This window comes from Carassius carassius, chromosome 48 (genome assembly GCF_963082965.1).
Source record: "Carassius carassius chromosome 48, fCarCar2.1, whole genome shotgun sequence".
Classification (NCBI taxonomy): Eukaryota; Metazoa; Chordata; class Actinopteri; order Cypriniformes; family Cyprinidae; genus Carassius; species Carassius carassius.
This window is the reverse complement of record NC_081802.1, coordinates 3,982,130-4,003,470: the sequence shown is the minus strand read 5'-3', so window position 1 is coordinate 4,003,470 and position 21,341 is coordinate 3,982,130. Positions and strand designations below refer to the sequence as shown.

Here is a 21,341-nt window from a genome sequence, read left to right as displayed (position 1 = left end):
AAACACACATATACAGTATATATTTAAAAAATATTTACATGTATATATTTATATACATATAATATATATTATATATCGAATATAAAAAATTAATTTTTCTTAAATATAAACATTCATGTGTGTGTGTTTATATATGCATAATAAACATACACAGTACACACACATATTATGTAAACATAATAACTTTTATTTTGGATGCGTCTAATCGCAATTAATCATTTGACAGTGCTAAATATAAGTCTTCCGTAATATTATGTGTAAATATGCTAATTATCCATTATTTTATAAAATATTCCTCTAGTTTGTATGCAGTTTCAGAACTGAAATCTGAGCTTTGGATAAAACTAGATTCAAAATTCAAAACGGTGAACGTGTGATTTTGTTGACACATTAGAGTGACGGTTTTTAAAGAGGGGGTTTTAAATATCGCTTTTTGTCACTACTGAAATCTGAAAATATAGCCAGAAAAAAATCGCATTGTTTTAGGAGAATATATCAGGTGAATAATACATTAACAACCCTACCGTAAAAATCAAACAAATACAGATGGGAATAAAACTGTAAAGGTCAGTGTATGAAAGTGCTACCGACAAAAAAAAACACCTTTAAAGATATGTATTATAATTGAAATAAACACTTAATTATTATTTTGGATGGTTTCCTTCCACTAGAGTAAAAGACGACAAGTTAGGGGAGCAAAATATCCCAAAATCTTAAAATTGTCTGTAGTGTCTTGCTTTAATGGAATTCGAGTGCTGTCTGAGGTGTTAGAAATATGGGCCAAAATATTGAAAAGCAAAAAATGGGCTCTAAAAATGAAAAGAGAAATGGGGTAAAGAGGGTGAAAAATAAATGGCTAAATGGCTCTAATTAGGAGGAACGTGACGCATGGGCCCGACCGGACATTGAAAAGTGCCAAAAAGCCCTAATCACAGCTAATTGGCTCTTAATATTTTCATCTATCATATAAAGTAAAGAATATCCAGCAGCTGTCTGTAAAGGTTGCGGATATAAAAGATTTCATGTTTTTTAAACTCACCTTTAAAGCGATTTACACTTGCCTGAGTTCAGCTGCTCCAAACTGAGATCGATAAACTCAGATCTGCAACTCAAATCACTCGTGGAGAGCCAGAGAGGCTTGAATTGTAGTGATTTTAGGTGTCTGATTGTATGTTAACGCTCAGAGAAGTGTGTCTTTGTGTATTGTGTTTTTTCTAGCTTGTTTATATTCGTATACTTGCTTGAGGGGTGTGATGAAGTTGTTTTCTTAAATTTTTTTGCATAGAAATGGGAAGCAAAGGTAAAAAGTGCACGATTGCTTTTTTTCTGAGATCACAGTGCTTAAGTTTATATGAATCGACTGGGAAACTTGTTTGAAAGGAACCAGGATGATGTAATGCACTCCAACAAAAGAGAACATTATCATTTTTACTCCACTGTTTGAAATACAGTGGCCTCCTGTTGTAATGTATGAAAATACTCCAGATGGCTTGAAGGACCATAAATTGTCAGTTGAGTGTGTCACGTTCGGTGTTATGGAAAACACAGGAGAGAGAACCAATTGCGAGTACGTCTTTAATAAAGGGAAATCCAAAGAGAATACACAGTATTCTCTTAAATCCAAACATAACATTAAACAATTAAACATTAAACGGTGACTGGCCCTGACTCTGGAGAGGTCACTGGCACCTGACTCGACTCTGGAGAGTTCACTGGCCCCTGACTCGCCTCTGGAGGGTCAACTGGAACCTGACTCGACTCTGGACTGCCTGTGGAGACTTGAGACGCCTCGGCTTCGGGCACCGCCTCTGGAACGGACTCGGGCACTGCCTCGGTCACGGCCTCGGGAGCGGCCTCGGGCACCGCATCGGGAGCGGCCTCGGACACCGCATCGGGAATGGCCTCCACCTCGGCCACCGCCTCGGCCTCCGGAACAGCATCGGGCACCGCCTCGGCATCGGGCACCGCCTCGGCCTCCGGAACAGCATCGGGCACCGCCTCGGCATCGGGCACCGCCTCGGCCTCCGGAACCGCATCGGGCACCGCCTCGGCCTCCGGAACCGCATCGGGCCCCGCCTCGGCCTCCGGAACCGCATCGGGCCCCGCCTCGGCCTCCGGAACAGCATCGGGTCCCGCCTCGGCATCGGGCACCGCCTCGGCCTCCGGAACAGCATCGGGCACCGCCTCGGCCTCCGGAACAGCATCGGGCGTCGCCTCGGCATCGGGCACCGCCTCGGCCTCCGGAACAGCATCGTGCACCGCCTCGGCCTCCGGAACAGCATCGGGCACCGCCTCGGCCTCCGGAACAGCATCGGGCACCGCCTCGGCCTCCGGAACAGCATCGGGCACCGCCTCGGCATCGGGCACCGCCTCGGCCTCCGGAACAGCATCGGGCACCGCCTCGGCCTCCGGAACAGCATCGTGCACCGCCTCGGCCTCCGGAACAGCATCGCCCTCTCTCTTGGCGAGTCGGTGACACCTTGTCTGGAGACTCAGGCGTTGAGTCGGCCATCTTGTGCTGTGGCGCTGGGCTGGCGGCCATCTTGTGCTGTGGCGCTGGGCTGGCGGCCATCTTGTGCTGTGGCGCTGGGCTGGCGGCCATCTTGTGCTGTGGCGCTGGGCTGGCGGCCATCTTGTGCTGTGGCGCTGGGCTGGCGGCCATCTTGTGCTGTGGCTCTGGGCTGGCGGCCATCTTGTGCTGTGGCTCTGGGCTGGCGGCCATCTTGTGCTGTGGCTCTGGGCTGGCGGCCATCTTGTGCTGTGGCTCTGGGCTGGCGGCCATCTTGTGCTGTGGCGCTGGCTCAGCAGCCATGACGTCAACCGTCTTGGGAATCTCTAGGATCTTGGACAGCGTAGCGAAATAGTCCAAGAATGAGTCAGCGGCCCTCTTGGGCGTTGGCGCTGAGCTGGCGGCCATCTTGCACCGTGGCGCTGGACTAGCGGCCATCATGGGCAGTGACGCCACTGTGGCGGACGTGCGCTTCCTCTCTCCTCTCCGTCCGCCATGGTGAGACGGTGGCTCTAATCCATCCCACACGAGCCCCGGGTCGAAGGGCGGCCCTGGTTGAGAGCGGTGCTGAGTATCCTCTCGACCACTCCCTCCTCGGCGACCTCCTCTGGTTCCCCGGAAAACCACCAGGCGAGTTCCTTCAAATCCACTCCTCTCCCGCACTGTGGCTGGGGAGGAGACATAAGCCGACATACCGCTGGCTCTTGTAGTGACGGAGTCCTTCTGTCACGTTCGGTGTTATGGAAAACACAGGAGAGAGAACCAATTGCGAGTACGTCTTTAATAAAGGGAAATCCAAAGAGAATACACAGTCCAGGCAGGGTCAAAACCGGTAAATCCAAACATAACATTAAACAAGGCAAGGCAAGGCAAGGCAAGGCAAGGCAAGGCAAGGCAAGGCAAGGCAAGGCAAGGCAAGGCAAGGCAAGGCAAGGCAAGGCAAGGCAAGGCAAGGCAAGGCAAGGCAAGGCATTGACGGACATGAATTAACATTTAACATTAAACAAGGACTCCGTGACTAAGACTCAGACAGACCAGGTATAAATACACAAAAGGATGATGGGGAAACAGGAGACAGGTGGGGAACAATCAATTAACTAAACAAGGAGGAAGGTGACCAAATAAGGAGACAGGAAGTGATAAATGATAAACACTGGGGGAACTGAGGACACCTAGTGGAAACCCAGGGAACACAACCCAGACACTGTGACAGAGTGTTTATTGTCTTAATGTTTCATCATTTAAAATGTTTATATAGTCTGTTTATTCAGCCATAGTGAAAGCTTTCTTGTTGCTTCATGAGTTTTATTGCTTCTGTGATGCATATATTGAGTTTCTGTGCAATGGCGCCCTCCAGCTTCCTGTATGAATTAAACAGACATAACACAGTGCTTAATAACACCCACCTCCTATTTTGGATACAAATAGGAAGATTAATCCTTCGCTTAGTGTAGCAGACATTCTGGAGGAGGCAAAAAAAAGTTTTCAGTAAAATGCTGGAGTGAAATTAAATTTTAACGATTGTACATAATTCTTTGCATTAGCAATAATTCACATTTAACATGCTTATTAATAGGAAATAATGTCACAAAACTGAAAAATATTGATCAATGTTATTTATATAAAATAAACGTTCTTGCTTTTCTCTTTTGGTGTGAGGAGAAATATGAGCCAGACACGTTCTTGACAGAATTCATGGGATTCATCCATCAACACAAACCATCTGAACTGATTTAGGTACCGGTAGTTATTCAATTTAAATACACTTTCTAAAAACAATACATTTCTTTCCTACTCCTTTCATTTTGAATAGTAGTTTATCAAGCTTTCCACCAAAATATGATCCTTAGACCCTAAAGGAGTAATGATGCATGTAGTGATTATACAGTGATATTGGGAAATATTATTGCAATTTAAAGGAAAAGTTTTCTATTTTAATATATTTTTAAATGTAATTTATTCCTGTGATGCATTTTGAGTGTCATTACTCATTTGGCGGAAAATATAATAAATAATGAATAAACTATGAAAAATATTTAAAAAATTGTATTAAGTGTATTTCAATTTAAGATGTGATGAGAATCTGGAAATGTGCTTAAATGCCATTCAAATAATTGCAGTCTTGGTGCAAAATATCTTAGTATTTTTTATTTTGGTTGTGAAATAGGACCTTGAAACATGAATTCATTCACCGTTAAATATGTATCTGCTGATCATTGTCCTTGTGAGAAACAACAGTTAACGAACCTCTTTTAATATAATATTTCATGTTGAATTGAATGAGTTTGATACTTGTTTAAAGCTTGACGTTATCTGACATCACAGTGTCCATATTCATCCATTGTGAATCCTACAAAGTGGCATCTACAAAACCACCACATTAAGTCATTCATGAAACATGTTTTTTGTTTTAACTTCAGAGTCTGACTTGAACTTCATTTCTATTAGTGTTCGCCTCGCTGTAACAGAGGTTGAACCTGAACAACCTTCAGCGTGACTTTGGAAATGAATCGGGCCCAATTATATAGTCTTCATTCAAATACAGCTTTGAGATCGAACAAACTTAGAGATTGCTGAGCAAACTGCAGAGATTGCTGATGTCCACACAGTCACCTGAGGTGAAAAACTCCAAAAACAGTCAAATAAAATTGAGTTCAAATGTAAGCGTGGCACCGACAGAGATGATTGCATCTAGGGGCAAGACTTCGATGTCCCTCTGCTCTAAAAAAAACAGACAACACAGGCTTCTGGGAATTCTGACCTGTAGCCAGCTTGATGGAGGCATGTTTTAGAAGCAGCTGTTTATCTTTAAGAGGCTCTCAGAGAATTCTGAGAGAATGACTGTTTCTGGAGATATTTCCATACTCATACGTGCGTGTTTGTGAATTACTGTTACTCATTTGTTTAAGGTTGGTCATGTGTAACCGTGAGTCGAAGCGGCTGACCCCTGTGGTTTGGTTCAGTTTACCCCGTCTGGGAGTCATTCATCAGAAGCTCACTTACACACAGACTTGGCCAGTGATGCTTTTCCTTGTTTCTCTCTCTCGCTCTGGCTGTTTCATAAGTTTCTGGGGATCGTATATGTGCATCCCTAATGTTTGGTTCCTTTTAGAATGTTAGATTGCTTCAAAAGACATATTAGTTTTTTTTTATATTTCAATCACCATAATTGTCCTAACCTAGTTAGGCACCATTGTGCAGTTTTTATTCTCTATTATTTTTCTTGTTTTGAATGGTTTGATCCATTTCTGTCTTTGTTTCTCTGTGAATCAGACGTTTTGAATGTCCTTTCAGTTACAGAATATGAACATTCTGGCTTTCGATTCAAACGGTTTGAACATTCTTTTCATTCAGATATTGTTTTCTAATGTTTTAAGAATTTCAAACTATTTTTCTCTGAATTTGAGTCATATACTCTTTTTGCCTTAATTAGAACATTTTCAGTGTCTCATGATTTGCTTTCTTGATTCAAATCATTTGATTTGGAATCTCTCGATCTTGGACATTCATTCTTTTCTTCAGCTGTTTTGAATGTTCTTTTCTCTGACTTTAGTAATTTGATCATTTTCTGTTGATTTAGCAATTTTTCAACTTCTTTTCAATTTGAACATTAACTGAAAATGTATCTCGATTTAAGTGTTTCAACATAATTCTCTTGAATCTGTTTATTTGAATTTCTATCTCCTGATTCAAACGTCTTGAACCTTGTTTTTTCTTCAGTTGTTCTTATTGTTTTTTGAATGTTTTTTTTTTTTCGGACGTCTCCTGATTTGAATGCTTTCAACGTTCTTCTAAAATTTAGAATGTTCAAAGGTTTGATTCAAAGGTTTTATTCTCCTATTCCTGAATTGGAATTCTTGGATCATAATTTCTCAAAACATACTCTTCTGGAGTCGTGTGCCTTCACACTAGAGTTTACGGTGTGTCAAATACAGGTGTGCTGCACATCAAATGAGATGAATTGAAAAATAGGCCAGATTGCTTGACGGAAAGTGAAACAATCAAGTGTTCGGCGAGTGAAAATATATCTATGCTAATCTTATACTTAGCTTCCAACTCAAACACTGTATGGCAAGTAAATTTGGCTGAATCTAAGACATTTGCCAAGTATGGTAACCCATACTCAGAATTGGTGCTCTGCCCAGCACCTGGGGAGCAACTGGGGGCTCAGTGCCCTGCTCAAGGGCACTTCAGTCATGGGTATTGAGGCTGGAAGAGAGCACTGTTCATTCACTCCCTCCCACCTACAACTCCTGCCAGCATCGGGACTCGAACCGGCAACCTTCTGGTAACTAGTTGGCTCTCTAACCATTAGGCCACAGCTGCCCTACTGTTATTGAAATCTAACTTACTTGGTTAATTTGTAAATGGGATCTATTCAAAATCTCAATTATTTCTCATAGACACATTGTAAGTTCATTAAAATTATTCTAATTGCCAATAAGTAGAGTTGAGGATGAGATTTGAAAGATATCTTCAGTTACTTCAGTAACTGTCTGGTTCAGCTCAGCTTCTAAATCTGACCTCAGAAGACTACAGAGGGTAGTCCGGACTGCTGAGCGAATCATTGGTTCAACTCTCCCATCTATTCAAGAACTGTACTTATCCAGAGTGAGCAAAAGGGCTGTTAAAATCACTCTGGACTCCTCACATCCAGCACACTCCCTCTTTGAACTGTTGCCATCTGGTCGACGCTACAGAGCACTGAGCACCAGAACGACCAGACACAGGAACAGTTTCTTCCCTCAGGCAATCCATCTTATGAACAGCTGATACACACTGAACACACTGAACACACTACACTTTATATTTATATACACATACACTTAATTTATCTAACACACATACTTAGTATACACTTACATTTTGCACATAATATACATGTACATACATAACTGCATTTTTGGAATATACCTGCCTATAATTGTCAATTTGTATACTGTCATTTCTTATCTACTTATTTGTATTTTTTGTATTTTTATATTCTTTTATTATGTGTTTTATGTTCTGTCGCTGTCATTCTGTTGTACTGCGGAGCTTCTGTCACGAAAACAAATTCCTCGTATGTGTAAACATACCTGGCAATAAAGCTCATTCTGATTCTGATTCTGAAATTGGAATCAGATTTTCCGAATATCCAATCAGTATTCAATATTAACTAAATTTCTCATCAAACTGCCATCAAAAATTCTACCTCAGTATTCTTAAAGTATGACAGTATCGACTCATTTGTGTCTATTTGTTAGAAATTAAAGATTGAAGTCAGCGAAAAACTAACTTGAATAGACTCCATTGTGGGATGGATAATTTACGTAGCATTTCAAAAGACAAAGGCATCAAACTTCATCAAATTCAGTTTCCCTCCAGAAATACAGGGTCTTTTATTTAGACAAGAAGTGCTGTACTTTCACTGGAGAAATCATAGAGGCTATCGTTGTAATGCGTGCCATTTCATTCCAAATGGAAGGAGCTGTATAGCTGTTGTGCTTTCTGTTTTCCCTTTGTTCACAGTGAAATAAACCACTCTAGACCCCATTAATGCTGTTTTGGGCTGCAAATGATTTTCCCCATAAAATGCAATCTCAGTTGTGACTCTGTCATGGTTTTGCTCTTCAAGTCTCTTGCCATGTGCTAGAGTTCACTATCACTCAACTGACAGATCAATAGCTTAGATTGGTATTAACTTTGAACGCACAATATCTGCTTTGTAGGTTTTAGACATATGTTCAGATTTTAGACTCTTGTTGTTTTCATTGTTAACATACCTTTCTTTTTGTGTCCCAGTGTAATGTTGTGTAAAGAATACAACTCTTTTGGGTCATTTGGTTGATCCATTTATACACAGTTGAAAGAATTTATTTTTATTTCAGGCCAAAAGGAGATGTTTCACTCACTCTTTCCTACAAAATAGCAGTGCATGTCGATTTAAGAGGCTGCCAATAGGAACATATTTACACTTGCATTAACCCTTTTAGATATTTTTAAATCCTCACCATTATGATGAAATATATTTAGCCCCTTTCAGCACCAAAAAGAATACATCATTGCTCCGCAGCAGCAAACCATGTAGAGTTATTTGACGTCTACTGGTTGAATTCATCTGGGTTTGTAATAAATTGGTCTTTGGCGGCGAGCCACAGACCAGGTTTTGCTGAATACTAATTTGCGTCTTGATTTGGTTGCTGCTGTAGCTCAGCGTGTGATTGTACCCACAGCGGAGCCGCATCCTCTTTGATGAAGATGCTTGTAAAAAGCGTCTGTGACTGTTGAACATGTGGGTGTGCAGTGACGAACAGCCACTAAGGTCCCAAGCCAACTTCACACGCCTCCAAAATATAAAAAAGATTGAAAAATCATTGCTATTCCTTGTGCCTGCATTAGCACTGAAAGCAGCAAAATTATTTTTTGTTCATCACAATTTTCCCACTGTGTTTTTAAAAACATAACCCTGATTTTTAAATAAATATAATTTACTGTTATAAAATATGTGCATTTAATGCAAATATTTTATCTAAATTTGTATGCATGCAATTTAAAAAAAATAAAAATACTTATTTTTATATATATCTTTAATTAATGCTTGCTATATGTGCCAGATCAAATCTTCTGCTCCTTCCCAAGAAATGTAATTTTTGCACCAATATGGTTAAAATAGCTTTCGAGGAACTTATAGCTATAGATTATGATCCATTCCATCCTGAAAATAACTTTTTCTAAATGTCTCTTTAAAAATTAAACAGCTATTCTTGGCACATGTTTGATGTGACTTTGAAATTAAATGTCAAATGAGATTCGTAACACCTCCGCTGTGTTTTATTTGTGACATTCATAGCTCCTCGCATTTTTTTTATTCTTTGTAAAACAAATGAAAGGTCAATGACGAGGACACACAATGCTTGAATGTCCGCATCCACTCACCAGCATTAGCCTCAGATAAGACCGAACACATCCGGGTGTTTACAGGTTTATTTTGGCACAACATTCTGGTCAATACTGTCCTCTGTTATGTACACATTTGGACAAGAGCCTTTGTGAGGCATCTTTGAGCCTGCCTGTGAAAAAAGGGCTTATTGACTTTGAACACATCGTTAAAGGAAGTGGGCCATGACCTGCGGGCACCATGCCCACTTTCCCTGCCTGAACTTAAAAACATGCCAACTAAGAGGTAACAAGGATGGAGGGTGTAATTATTTGTCTGAATGAAACATTGTACAACCGGCAATTAAAAACTGAACCGTATTTTGATGTAAAAGCACCATAGAAGGCTGAATGTGCTGACGTCAACACAAGTGTCCTTGAGATAGATGCTATTTTTGATGATTGGCTGCTGTTGGCATAAAAAACAGACTAGCTGTATTCACACCGAACTCATTTAGAGAAAAAAAATGCCCTGCTGGCTTCTTTAGTAATTAAATGCATGTTTGTTTTCAGAATGACCTAGTGCAAAATTTGAATCTTAATACATAGTTATATTTCACATACTTATAAAAACATTTATTAACAGTATAATGCATAAGCTAAATCACTCGAATAGTTTATTACAGCAAGATGTCAAATAAAATAGGCGAAAATGGCATTTAACCACTGCAATAAGAAAGTTCAGTGGAGTAAAATACAACAGAGGATGAGCGCGCTCACAAAGGAGCTGGACTGAGCGCGCGCGCAGCGGGATGAAGCTCGAGCGGTTCCAACACACGCCAGTAAATTACTTCGACTGAATTTATGAAAATTGAACTTCAGAATGCATAACAGCTTGACAGTATGAAATAGATCCGCACAAGTCTTTGACGCGAAGGAAATGTGGCGAGGTGTGCGTTTCTGGCAACAGCTGGGACTTTTATACCGGCTGTATTTCGCTTTCCTGACAGGAAATCTGTTTCTGGAGAAATAATATTTTACGGTCCTCATTTACTACGGCGCTGCACTTCAACCAGTTTTGATGAATCTGCAGATTTGTTCCCCGCGTAACACACTTCAGGAACATAACCGCGCAATGTTTATTCATTTTGGGGAGCTTTGGAGCGTTTAACGGCAGGTAAAACCGCGCGCGTCGAAGGACTCAGACCTATTCCAAAATGTGCCAAGGCGACGCCGCGTCGAAACAACGCACTGAAGGGTCACTAAAGGAAGCTGGGAAGCTTTTTCTGAAGCACACGACCTTCCACGGATTGAGACATGTCTTTCTGAGCGGCTCGTACCCGCGCAGGGTCGCATGGCTCCTGGCGTTTCTAACGGCATTGGCGCTGCTTTTCACTTGGTCCTCCAACCGGGTCCGATACCTGCTCTCGTCGCCGGTGTACAGCAAGGCGCATATGGTTTACGCAAAACGCCTCGTATTTCCCGCCGTGACGATTTGCAACCAGAACATCTTACTGCCACGTCGTATGAAGAAACCGGACATATTTAGCGCGGGACGGTGGCTCGGACTCTTCGGGAAAAACTGGCAGGTGTCCCCCGTGGTTCGAGAGGCGCTAGCGGCGCACGTTGATGGAGCTAATAACGAGCCTCCCTGGTCACAGTTATCTCGCATACTGGACTTCAACCACTTTCTCCCCCCTCCTCGGGACTCTCAGCCCTCCATGAGGCAGTTACTGGACCGTCTGGGGCATCAGCTCGAGGAGATGTTGCTTGATTGTCGATTTCAAGGGCAGCTGTGCGGACCGCGCAACTTTAGCACCGTAAGTTTGTGCGCAATTACGGCATTATCACAGTTTTTAAATGTAGTGGTCATAATGCAGTATAACAAGTTAAATGACTTTTTCTTATAACAAAAATAGCTTAACATTTAAATAGAATAAAGCAATACAGAAAAATATCTAAAGTTTTTTACGCAGATTAAAGTGCAGACGAACAATAAAGTTCCATATGTATCACTTTACAATAAGACCTCATTAGTTAACCATTAAAATTCACAATGAGCATTAGCTACATTTGCTACAGAAGTTATTAATCTTTGTTAAAATTATAGTCTTATATTGGAATACCTAAGATTAATGAATATTCAGAAGAATTTTTCATTGGCAGTTTATGTTAACTTATGAATTAACTAACGTTAACTAACGAAGCCCTAATGTAAAGTGTGACTGAACTATAAAGAATCAAAACACTTTCAAACAATATCTAGGGCATGTTGTAGTCCAGATTAAAATCATAAATAAATCAATAGCCTATTAAGTCTAAATATTTAAGTATTTGGCGCTGTGATGAACACCCTAGCAAATACACAAATCTGAATGGCTGTTTAAAATTATTTAAATATGTTTTAGAAAGTAGTGCAGCTTCTTCATTTATGGGGTTTCCAGGGTAACGCTGCATTTTCTGCAGTTTAGCGCCATCTGCTGTCAGAGAGTGAATGTGCTTTCATTCAGCGCGTCTCTCACGTGTTCCTCCATGTGCTTCTCATGCCTGCTTGTTTACATCAGAGGGGCACACGCTTTTTCAAGCAGCATACAGCAGTGTTGTGCATTTTGACCAGATGATGGGGAAATTATTCTTAAAATGAATTCCAAATTCTGAATATTATTCACGGTATTTAGAAGTGTGATATATCACGGTAATGAATATGCACGATGAATTGTTATTGTGGGCACTTCTAAATACTGTGAATAATTAAATTACAAATTATTCTGAATTTAGAATGCATTTTTACAATACTATTCCTGTAAACTGGTCAAAATGCACAACACTGTATGCTGCTTAAAAGACTCTGTGCGCTCTGATGTAAACAAGCACGTAAGAGAAGCACATGTACTGTCTTTTTTTTTTGGAGTCTGTATTGAATTGACTGTACTTGACTTTTTTTTTTAATAAGTGAAACGTTAATTCAAACGACGATCGATCATGGAAATGATTGAAAATTGACATTCCTAGATTTCACACAGTATGTGGATTCTCCATTTGTCCAAACTGTGGAGTATGCAACAGCATTTTGAATAATGATTGAATAATGATTGCTGTATTGAATAATAGATCCCACAATGTAATGCTCTTGACCTTTTTAATTTCCGGTGACAAATGAACAGGAAAGCTCTGTTGACTGCAATTTAAATATCTCCCCGATTCGATCAGACTGCCAGATTAAAAATAAAAAATCACTGTTGTGAAATAAATTAATTCACTTTAATTCATTTACTTTCTTTTATTAAACCACTTGCTGGATAATCTATGCAATATAAGAAGGTAGTGTGACAATGCATTAAATATTTATCATTGCACTTTCTATCATGTTACTGCACTGTATTCAATAAATCACATGGTAGAGTTTTATTCTATACATGGCCTTAGTCCTGACCCCATTTATCTAGATGACTGCTTGGCTTTAAGAACGCTTTGTGTAATTATATTTATGTCAGTGAACAAACACAATGGCGCTTTAATGTCATGTTGAACACATTCAGCAATGTGACTCCTGTGATATTGTGCTTGATGTATTGCATCACGAGTTGCTCAGCATCCCAAGATCCTTATCTGCAATCTCCTCGTGTCAAGGTTTCACGTAATTTAGCTAAATGTATGCATTTGCCCTAAAAATTATGATCCGTCATTTTGTCGAGGGCAATGCCCAGTGAATGTCTTTATTCTTCATTCTGCATAATAATTGCATTGCTAGTATGTGACTATAGAAGAAAAATGACAAGGCACCATCAAGGAGTGCATTGGGGAAATTTATGTGACTCGTTTCATTGTAACATTCATCTTGCATAATTTTTTGGGGAAATTGCTGGTGTTCAGCATGAATCATTTGGCTGTTGGACTTGAAGCACTTTGACTTGATTTGGAGTTCAGCATCAATGCAGCTACTTTGGTAGAAAGTCACTTTCCCTCTGGGCTCATTTCTTTTTAGTCAGTACACACACCCTGCTTTAAACATCTACCATGTAGACACCCAACTTTTGCTTTTTAATTCCACTTTTTCTATTCCCCGTTCACACACGAGCAGAGCCACTTTCTCTGATTCAATTACAGCAACTTTGCATAAATAGAAAGAAGCTAAGTCACTCTCAAGGGTCTATAAAGAGACACGTTCATTCAAATTGCATCTATCTTTTACCATCACCACGCTGGAGTCTGAGATAGAAGCATCAGCCGAGCTTGAAGTAAACTCTAATTATCCTAACCCAGTTCTCAACCACTCTGCTTTTCTTCTCTCTGTAAAGGAAAAATGCATTTTTTGAAAAGTACAAAGGGGTAGTAGTTGAGTTTGATGGATTTTGAGTATTTTAAGTTTGTAACGTCATCATGACACTTATCGAAGTAAAAGACCTGGACAAATTATGGAAATTCATTGGTTAAATGGGATAAGTATGTTTATTATTGTATACATGTTATACTTTACAACACTGGAATAGAATATTATTATATATAAATAATTTAATATTTTAAATAATTGACATGAAGGGTGGCATGGAAACTTTGCAAGGTGTCTTTAAATTATTACATAGTCCATTTCCTGAATTTATAGTGTTCTTTCTTCCGCATATTTCCTGACGTGTCTTCAGTTGAATTTTTTAGATGAAAACAACTGACTTTTTAACAAGGTTGGTTGGACATCTCAAGGAAGAAGTTGCTTGTCTGTGCTGCAGGTAGATTGGATCTTATTGCGAATCAATGAGCCTTTACTTGCACCAGATGTTTAGAGTCCAGTGTGGAGACCTATTTGAGAGATTGAGCAGAGACGACACTGAGAGATTGGAGCCTGTGGTTCTGTCCACTGGCAGGTCACTGACAGATAAATCGTAACCCCTTTAGCAGGCCTGGTGGTCTTAAATTGGCCATATTACCCCTCCATTACATCACTGAGTCTGCTGTCGATGTGTGCGACTTGCTGTCCATGGAGGAACCGGTATTGTTTTTTGTGGCCGAGTCGAGTCGTGTGACCATCTTTGTGCCAGTATTGATCGCTGTCAGGCCGGGACACCGACCTCTCCAACCTGACAAACACTCACTCACAAGATCTAGTGAATTTCTCAGTTTATCCTTTGAGATCAAACACACACAGCTATTGAAATACCAAAGGCTTTTCTTACTGAAGCCTTAGCTTTTTGAATCTGAATGCTTTAAGGAATAGTTGATCTATAAATTTAAATTCTGTTTTCGTTTGCTCACCCTCGAGTGGTTCCAAACCCCCAAAATGACATGCACCATACAAGTTGTCCATACGTCTTTTGCACTAAGTCTTCTAAAGTAATAAGATGGTGTTGTGTGCCATGTGAAAACAATAAATTATTATACAACTCCCTTTCCGCTTAAATTTAGATCTCTTCCTCACACAAAACTATCAATCTTGCAACTTAAGCAGAATGCATTTGTGTAAATTGTTTGTAAGCCATATGTGGATCTGGAAAGCATGTTCAACAGCTTGATTTTGGCTTCAGTGTTCTTGTATAATTTCATAGTTTTCTGATTCAGCAGCATTGATCTGATCCGTCATGACAGCGCAAGTTATCGTACATCTGGAGCCACCAGCCGCGGTAAAATGGACAGTGAGTGGTGCAGCTCATTAGACACGCAAGCTTTGCAATCAAAGTCCTTTGACAAACAGCTTTAGCTTGCTAGGAGTTCGCTCTGGTGTGCGGGTAGCCCTCGAGCGGGCGGTATGGTGCCATTTGGGTCTCAGTGACTTATTCATTTCAGAAGGCGCAACTGTCAGTGCGCTAATCTTGATCGGAAGTGATGGGTGTATCAGTCACGCTTGCGAGACACCAGAGCCGCGCCGTCTTCTTCCTGTCCCGGTGAAGTGGAAGCTAATAGTGACGTATCGTCTTCTATTTCTATCCCTGCTGCGTAAGGTGGATTGTGAAATTGCTTTGTGGAGTTACAGGCATGTGGATGAAATAAATAAATAATAACTTTTTTTTATGTCTCAGGTGCCATGAGAAAGATCAATGTGGAATTCAAAATCATCTGTCAGCATTTCCACACATCTGCATCTGCTTATACCCTTTTTTACGTTGATTAATATGTTGATTTTAAGGAGTGGATATTAAAATATCAGTAATGGGAGAGATCATGTTTCACCTTTTACAATAAAGTACAATAGTTACAATAAACAGAAAACCATTACAGAAGAAGAAACTATTACAGCATTTGTAATCTTGATTAATTTATATAAATACTAGTGCTGTCAAACGATTAATCGCGGTTGTGGCGAATGGGGCGGGGTCGAGGGACGTGGGAACAAGGAGTGAGGCTGGCAGTGATTGGGAAATCAGCAACACCTGCGACACACCGCCGGTCTCGAGTCCCACGTAGGAGATGGAAGGATATAAAACTGGAGCGACGACAGTGAAGGACGAGAGAGGACCAGGCCTGGGCTTTTAGTTGTGTTTTGGTTTCATTTTATGCGCATCAGTCGTCCGTGAGGGGCTGGTGCGCTGTTTTGTGTTTATTTTTATTATAAAAGTTTCATTTGATTGTCCGCCGGTTCCCGCCTCCTTCTTCCGGATGAATATGAAAGGTTTAATTCATTACAGCGGTTAATCGCGATTAATTGCATCCAAAATAAGTTTTCACATAATATATGTGTGTATACTGTGTATATTATATACAAACACGTGAATGTATATATTTAAGAAAAATATGTAATATTTGATATATTAAATATGTATATATGTACATATAATATAAATTATAAAAATATAAACGTATACATGTAATCATTTTCAAAAGATTAACTGTATTTGTGTGTCTTTATATATACATAATAAATATACACAGTACACATATATTGAGTAAACAAAAACTTTTCTTTTGGATGCGATTAATTGTGATTAGTCATTTGACAGCACTAATAAATACTAATATATTTTAAAATAAAGTTGTGAAATAATGACTTTAATCTATATTAGTAAAAGCTGTGAAGTGATTATTCATTTTTAATTTTAATGCCTTATGCATTTGCATAAAATGTTTATTTTTTTAATAATATAGTTTCATTGCCATAAAATACTATTTAATACATATTCTAAATTGACTCAATGTTGACACATAAAAAAGAAGCCATTTTTGGGCACTGAATGCATATTTTGAATTTAATGCAGTTTGAATAACATTTGTTCAGTTCTTAAGATGACGTGACCATTTTCCAGTGCATTTTTAAGTTCCTGTGGCAGGTTTTATTTTAAAAGAAACCGCTGATTTCTCTGAACAGAGTCTGCCAGCTGACAGCGTCCTACTGGGAGATCAGAGCGCCTCGTTTCTTCAGACTCCCCTCAGCGGCCTGAAAGTCTTAAAGTCGTTTCGTTTTTCAAAAAGTCTAGTTACAAAGGGCAGAAATGATAATATATTATTAATGTCTTCAGCCCCAGTGGAGGCAGTTCTCTTGTATTAAAGCAGCAGAGGCACACAAGATGCTTGATGACACTCGGTAGCCCAGCTTTGGCACTAATAATTTAACACACCTTAGCGCTCGGTTTGAATGCGTTATTAGGTAGTGTTGTTTTGGTCATTTCTATCTCATTTAGGAGTTAGTAATATGTTCAAACCCAAAACACAAGTATTTCAAGTACAGCTTTTTTATCAGTTCTGACAAATGAACTGTTTCTGTCCTCAAAAATAACTGGAAAAATACTCGAGGCTGGCATGTACAGTGTGTTTCTGACTCATGTTCCTGGTAGAACGGCATGTGAAGCCTTTTGGCTATTGTTAATATTTTCTAAAGCACCGTTAGCATATAAAGGTCCTCGTGAAGGCCCCTTCTTCAAGATTAACATGCAGCTATCAGTGCTCAATGGACCGATGGTCTCATTGAGGGGACTTCATTGTGAAGTTTCTCAGAAAGACTCCACTAGCATCGACTCGCCTGCATCCCAAGGTCAACGCCACCCTAACAAACCACTATGTGTTGCCACAGTTACCACAGCAACTCTCTTGTCTTGGCAACAGCCTTGCTTCTGTTTAAAAGCTAAACGCTTTAGATGCTGTTATCTCATCAGCAGAGGTTTAGAAGTAGAAGCAGCTCTGGAATACATATTGTCAGTAGGCAAAAGGGAACAATTATTCTGATGCTTTTAAATATGTTTGTCTGGAAAAGGCAAGAGCTTTTAAAAACGTTATAGTGGATGTTCTTTTTGGGCATCTTATGTGCCTCTTTAATGTCCTAAAATGCTGTCTAGGTTAGCAACACTTAAGGCTTTGAGGCATTGACAATAATGAGGTCTCATCAGTAATGATGGTCCGCTCGGCTTGCATCAGTAGAGAATTATTATTTGCTTTACTGGGTCATTGATATATTTTATATACTTTTGATCATGCACATGCAATTTTTATGCCTTGCAAAATTTTCTTTGGCATTTGTTTGTAAGCTCTGTTTGTCAACTTTTCATGTTGGTTAAAGTCTTCATGAAATCCAAATGGAAGTTTTTTGGATTTTAGTTTGAATATGTTAGCCTTAAAGCTGCAGTCCGTAATTTTTTTTTTTTTTTTTTTTTTTTTTTAAATGATCCCAACTCAATTTTTGAGCAAGTACATATCCAGCAAGTGTTCAAAACTATCGACTTACTTTAGGTAAGATTGTAATAAAATGATCTTTGCCAGGATGTGTATTCATATGAGCGCTACATATGTGGTGAATACGTGCTGAATCAACCATAAATCTGTCTGTCTTCAAATGCCGACTGATATCTGACACATCCTTCATTGGCATTGAGATGTTTCTTTCTCAAAGAGAAAGAGGTAAAGACAGCTGTCTGTATCCAGACGAATGTTGCGTTTCTTTCTGAGATGTGATTCTTTCTGAGAGCCATTGACATTTTTTATAGTGTCATTAAGTTCTCTAAAGATGTGCTATTTCATTTCCTCTGTAAATTTTTCTCATTTGTCCGTGATTGTAATCAGTTTTTCTGCAGCGAGGAGCGGTTGTGTTTCTGAGGAGCCATGCTCTCCATATCCTGCTGTCTGTGATCTAATTAGATGTCCATTAGCTCAGTTTCAATTAAGACTGGCTGGATGAGCCCCCTCTGCCCCAGTGTAGATCACCTCACAAGTTAGAGTTGTTTTATAATTTATCAAAGAAATTAGCTTGAAAGAGTGTGGTTTTAGCTGGAAGTGCAACTGGTTCATTCCTGTTCAGAAGCATCTTTTGAACTTTAAGGGATATGCTTGTGTTCATGTATATAAGTATTTCTATTAATACGTATAAAAGGCATTCAGAAATATTATGTTTGATTAATTATATATTGATTGCTTTTTTCAGCATCATTTGATAATCATATTGCTATGATCATCAGTAGGAAATCTTTAAACATGCCTTTAAACTTAATTCTGTTTATCGTCTGCTTTCCGCATGTAATATATTGTGCTAAGAGGTGCTAATAGTGTAGTGTTAATTTTTTTTTTTTTCAAGGCAGTTTCTATAATAAGTAATTGAATGAGGAATGCTTTAGTTTATAAATATATATAAACTAAATATATATATATATATATATATATATATATATATCATTAATATTATTACAGCTTTTATTATATTTATCATTGGTATAAGTTTGATATTAACAGATTTAAGTTATTCAAAGTAAGCTGACAATCATCCATCATTGAAAACAGTACTTGTTCAAAGACTCTTTATTTTTTTTTCAGATCTTCACACGCTACGGAAAATGCTACACCTTCAATTCGGGACAGGACGGAAGGCCACTGCTGGTCACCATGATGGGAGGGATGGGAAACGGGCTGGAGCTGATGCTGGATATCCAGCAGGACGAGTATCTGCCTGTGTGGGGAGAGACTGGTACGTCTCATGAACCCTAGTAATCTCATGTTTCTTCTGTTTTAGATGAGATCCCATAATATTAACCAGCCTAACAGTTGCTTCATTTGTGTGTGTTTTTATTTCTCCTAAAGAACTGTAGAAGAAACATCTAGACAAAGCTGGGCTAATATATATATATATATATATATAATTTATAATAGCCTAGTATAGACTATTTATTCTGATATCTAATCGATTACATTCTTTTAAATAAATACATAATTATACTCAACATTAATAAAACACCTGGTTCTGTTGGAAGCTGACCAATTTTGTGAAATTCAGCTCGAAAGGAGTAACAGCACAATGAAGTTGCGATTGTAAGTTGCAGTCTGTACGGACGCACAGAAGCATGACTTGACGTGCGACATTACAGAAAATGTGCGTTCACGAATGTAGCCTATGTTGATCCAAATTCATATCAAATATCGATGTGCCATCAGCGCAGCTGAACAGTTCTGTGTTCAAATGCATGCAATAATAACTTGCCGCAAAGCACAGGCAAAAGTAATTCCCGTGAATATGTGAGGGGGAAATAGTAAGCAGATATTTTAATTGTTTACTAATAAACTAGTGTTTTCTGAGTCGGTGTCGCAAGGATGAAGTTGCTGATTATGACTCGCCATCTCCTCAGACGTGACTTAAGAGAGAGTGCATGTTTACAGATTACGATTATAATGAAAGAGTTTTTCATTTGTTTTATTTCGTTAAGTAGTCATTTAAAGCTTTCTATAGATATATTTATCATGTCTGTGAGGCATTCACTGAGTTTCAGTTCATTTTTGTAAGCACTCCTGTTCAAGATGAGACGGCAGAAAGTGCATCGTGTTTGTTTTCTTTATTTTATAGAAGCACAACGTATTGTTGATATTGTGAGTGCACACAAATAAAAGTAATTACCTTTACAGTTACAAATGATGTATTACTCTTACCTTTATGAGTAAAAATAATGGTGTATCCACTGAAAAAAATGCAAGTGAACGTGCTGGCACCTCTGCGATTTGCAGTGTGATGTCAGAATGTTATAAATATTGGCACACACGTACACTAATATGTCTTTTTTATTAGATTAAACTGTTTGTCTTCACTCTTATACCATATTGAATAGGTTTTACTGAGTTTATGAATGAATTTGGCCAAAATTCTGTATTTTAGAAGGCAACATTTATGCCTATAATGCCTTAAAATGCTAAGTAGGGGACTCATTAGGTTTTGGAGTAGAGCTGTAGACTGCCTTAAAAACAGATAAACACTCATCAGAACAGTTCAAGCATGACACTGCAGTAAACGACATAAGCAGCCGTTGGACATGTTTGCCAGCTGAAGGTCAGAATGCTGCGAGGAGAAAATGTCTGTGACCTTTCCAGTAAAGTTCAATCAGTTTTGAGCACTCAAAATGCAGAAAGTGACGTCAGGCTGGATCCTATTGATCAGAAAACCGCAAATACACAGACACACATTACAGCTGCAAGCCAATTGCAAGTGATGCTATACGTCCAGACTAGGAAGTGAACCTCACTCTCGACCTTGTCTGTCTCTCAGCAGGACCAATTTAACCTCTCTACGCCTCCGTAATTGAAAAGATAGAGGGGGTAGATGGGAAACCCTGCACACCTGCCTGGTGTCAACACCTGACATTTACCAAGATTGTTTTTATAATGCTGTGATTTCCCAGAAAGTTCTGCTTGTGCTCCTTCAAATTTCCCCAAACGCCAGGTGCTCTTGAAGGTCTTCGATATCTAATCACATCCTCCTAGCAGCTCTCTGGTTACTGTCCTGAAATCTCTTCCACAGCTGACTGGATTTCTCTGTAATTACAGAGCAGCTGTCTCAAAGTCTTGACATCCAGAAACTCTGTACTGCACACTAGTTTGACACACTACGCTTAACCCTGGGTTAACATCTTTTTAACCCTGAGTTAATCCATGTGTAGCATTACTTTTAACCCTGGGTCATAAAGCCCTGCTGACCCTGAATTATACCAAAGTGGTGCAAAATTGAATTAGAGTGCTAGAATATTTTGGCAAGACTTTAAATGAAAGGTTTAAAATGACAGATTTTCAACATGGTCTCAGACTTTTA

The 21,341-nt window shown here is 39.3% G+C and overlaps 1 protein-coding gene across 4 annotated transcripts in view; it reads left to right on the top strand.

The window, feature by feature from the left end:
- LOC132131480 (acid-sensing ion channel 1B) overlaps positions 1-21,341 on the top strand; it is a 149,777-nt gene that overhangs the window by 114,854 nt on the left and 13,582 nt on the right. For 3 of the 4 annotated variants that reach the window (XM_059543521.1, XM_059543522.1, XM_059543519.1), the window contains one exon: positions 19,088-19,238. In XM_059543521.1, the coding sequence (XP_059399504.1) occupies positions 19,088-19,238 (151 nt within the window). Of the gene's footprint in view, positions 1-10,171; positions 11,188-19,087; positions 19,239-21,341 lie in introns of those variants that run through there. The other variant, XM_059543520.1, reaches the window with a different exon arrangement.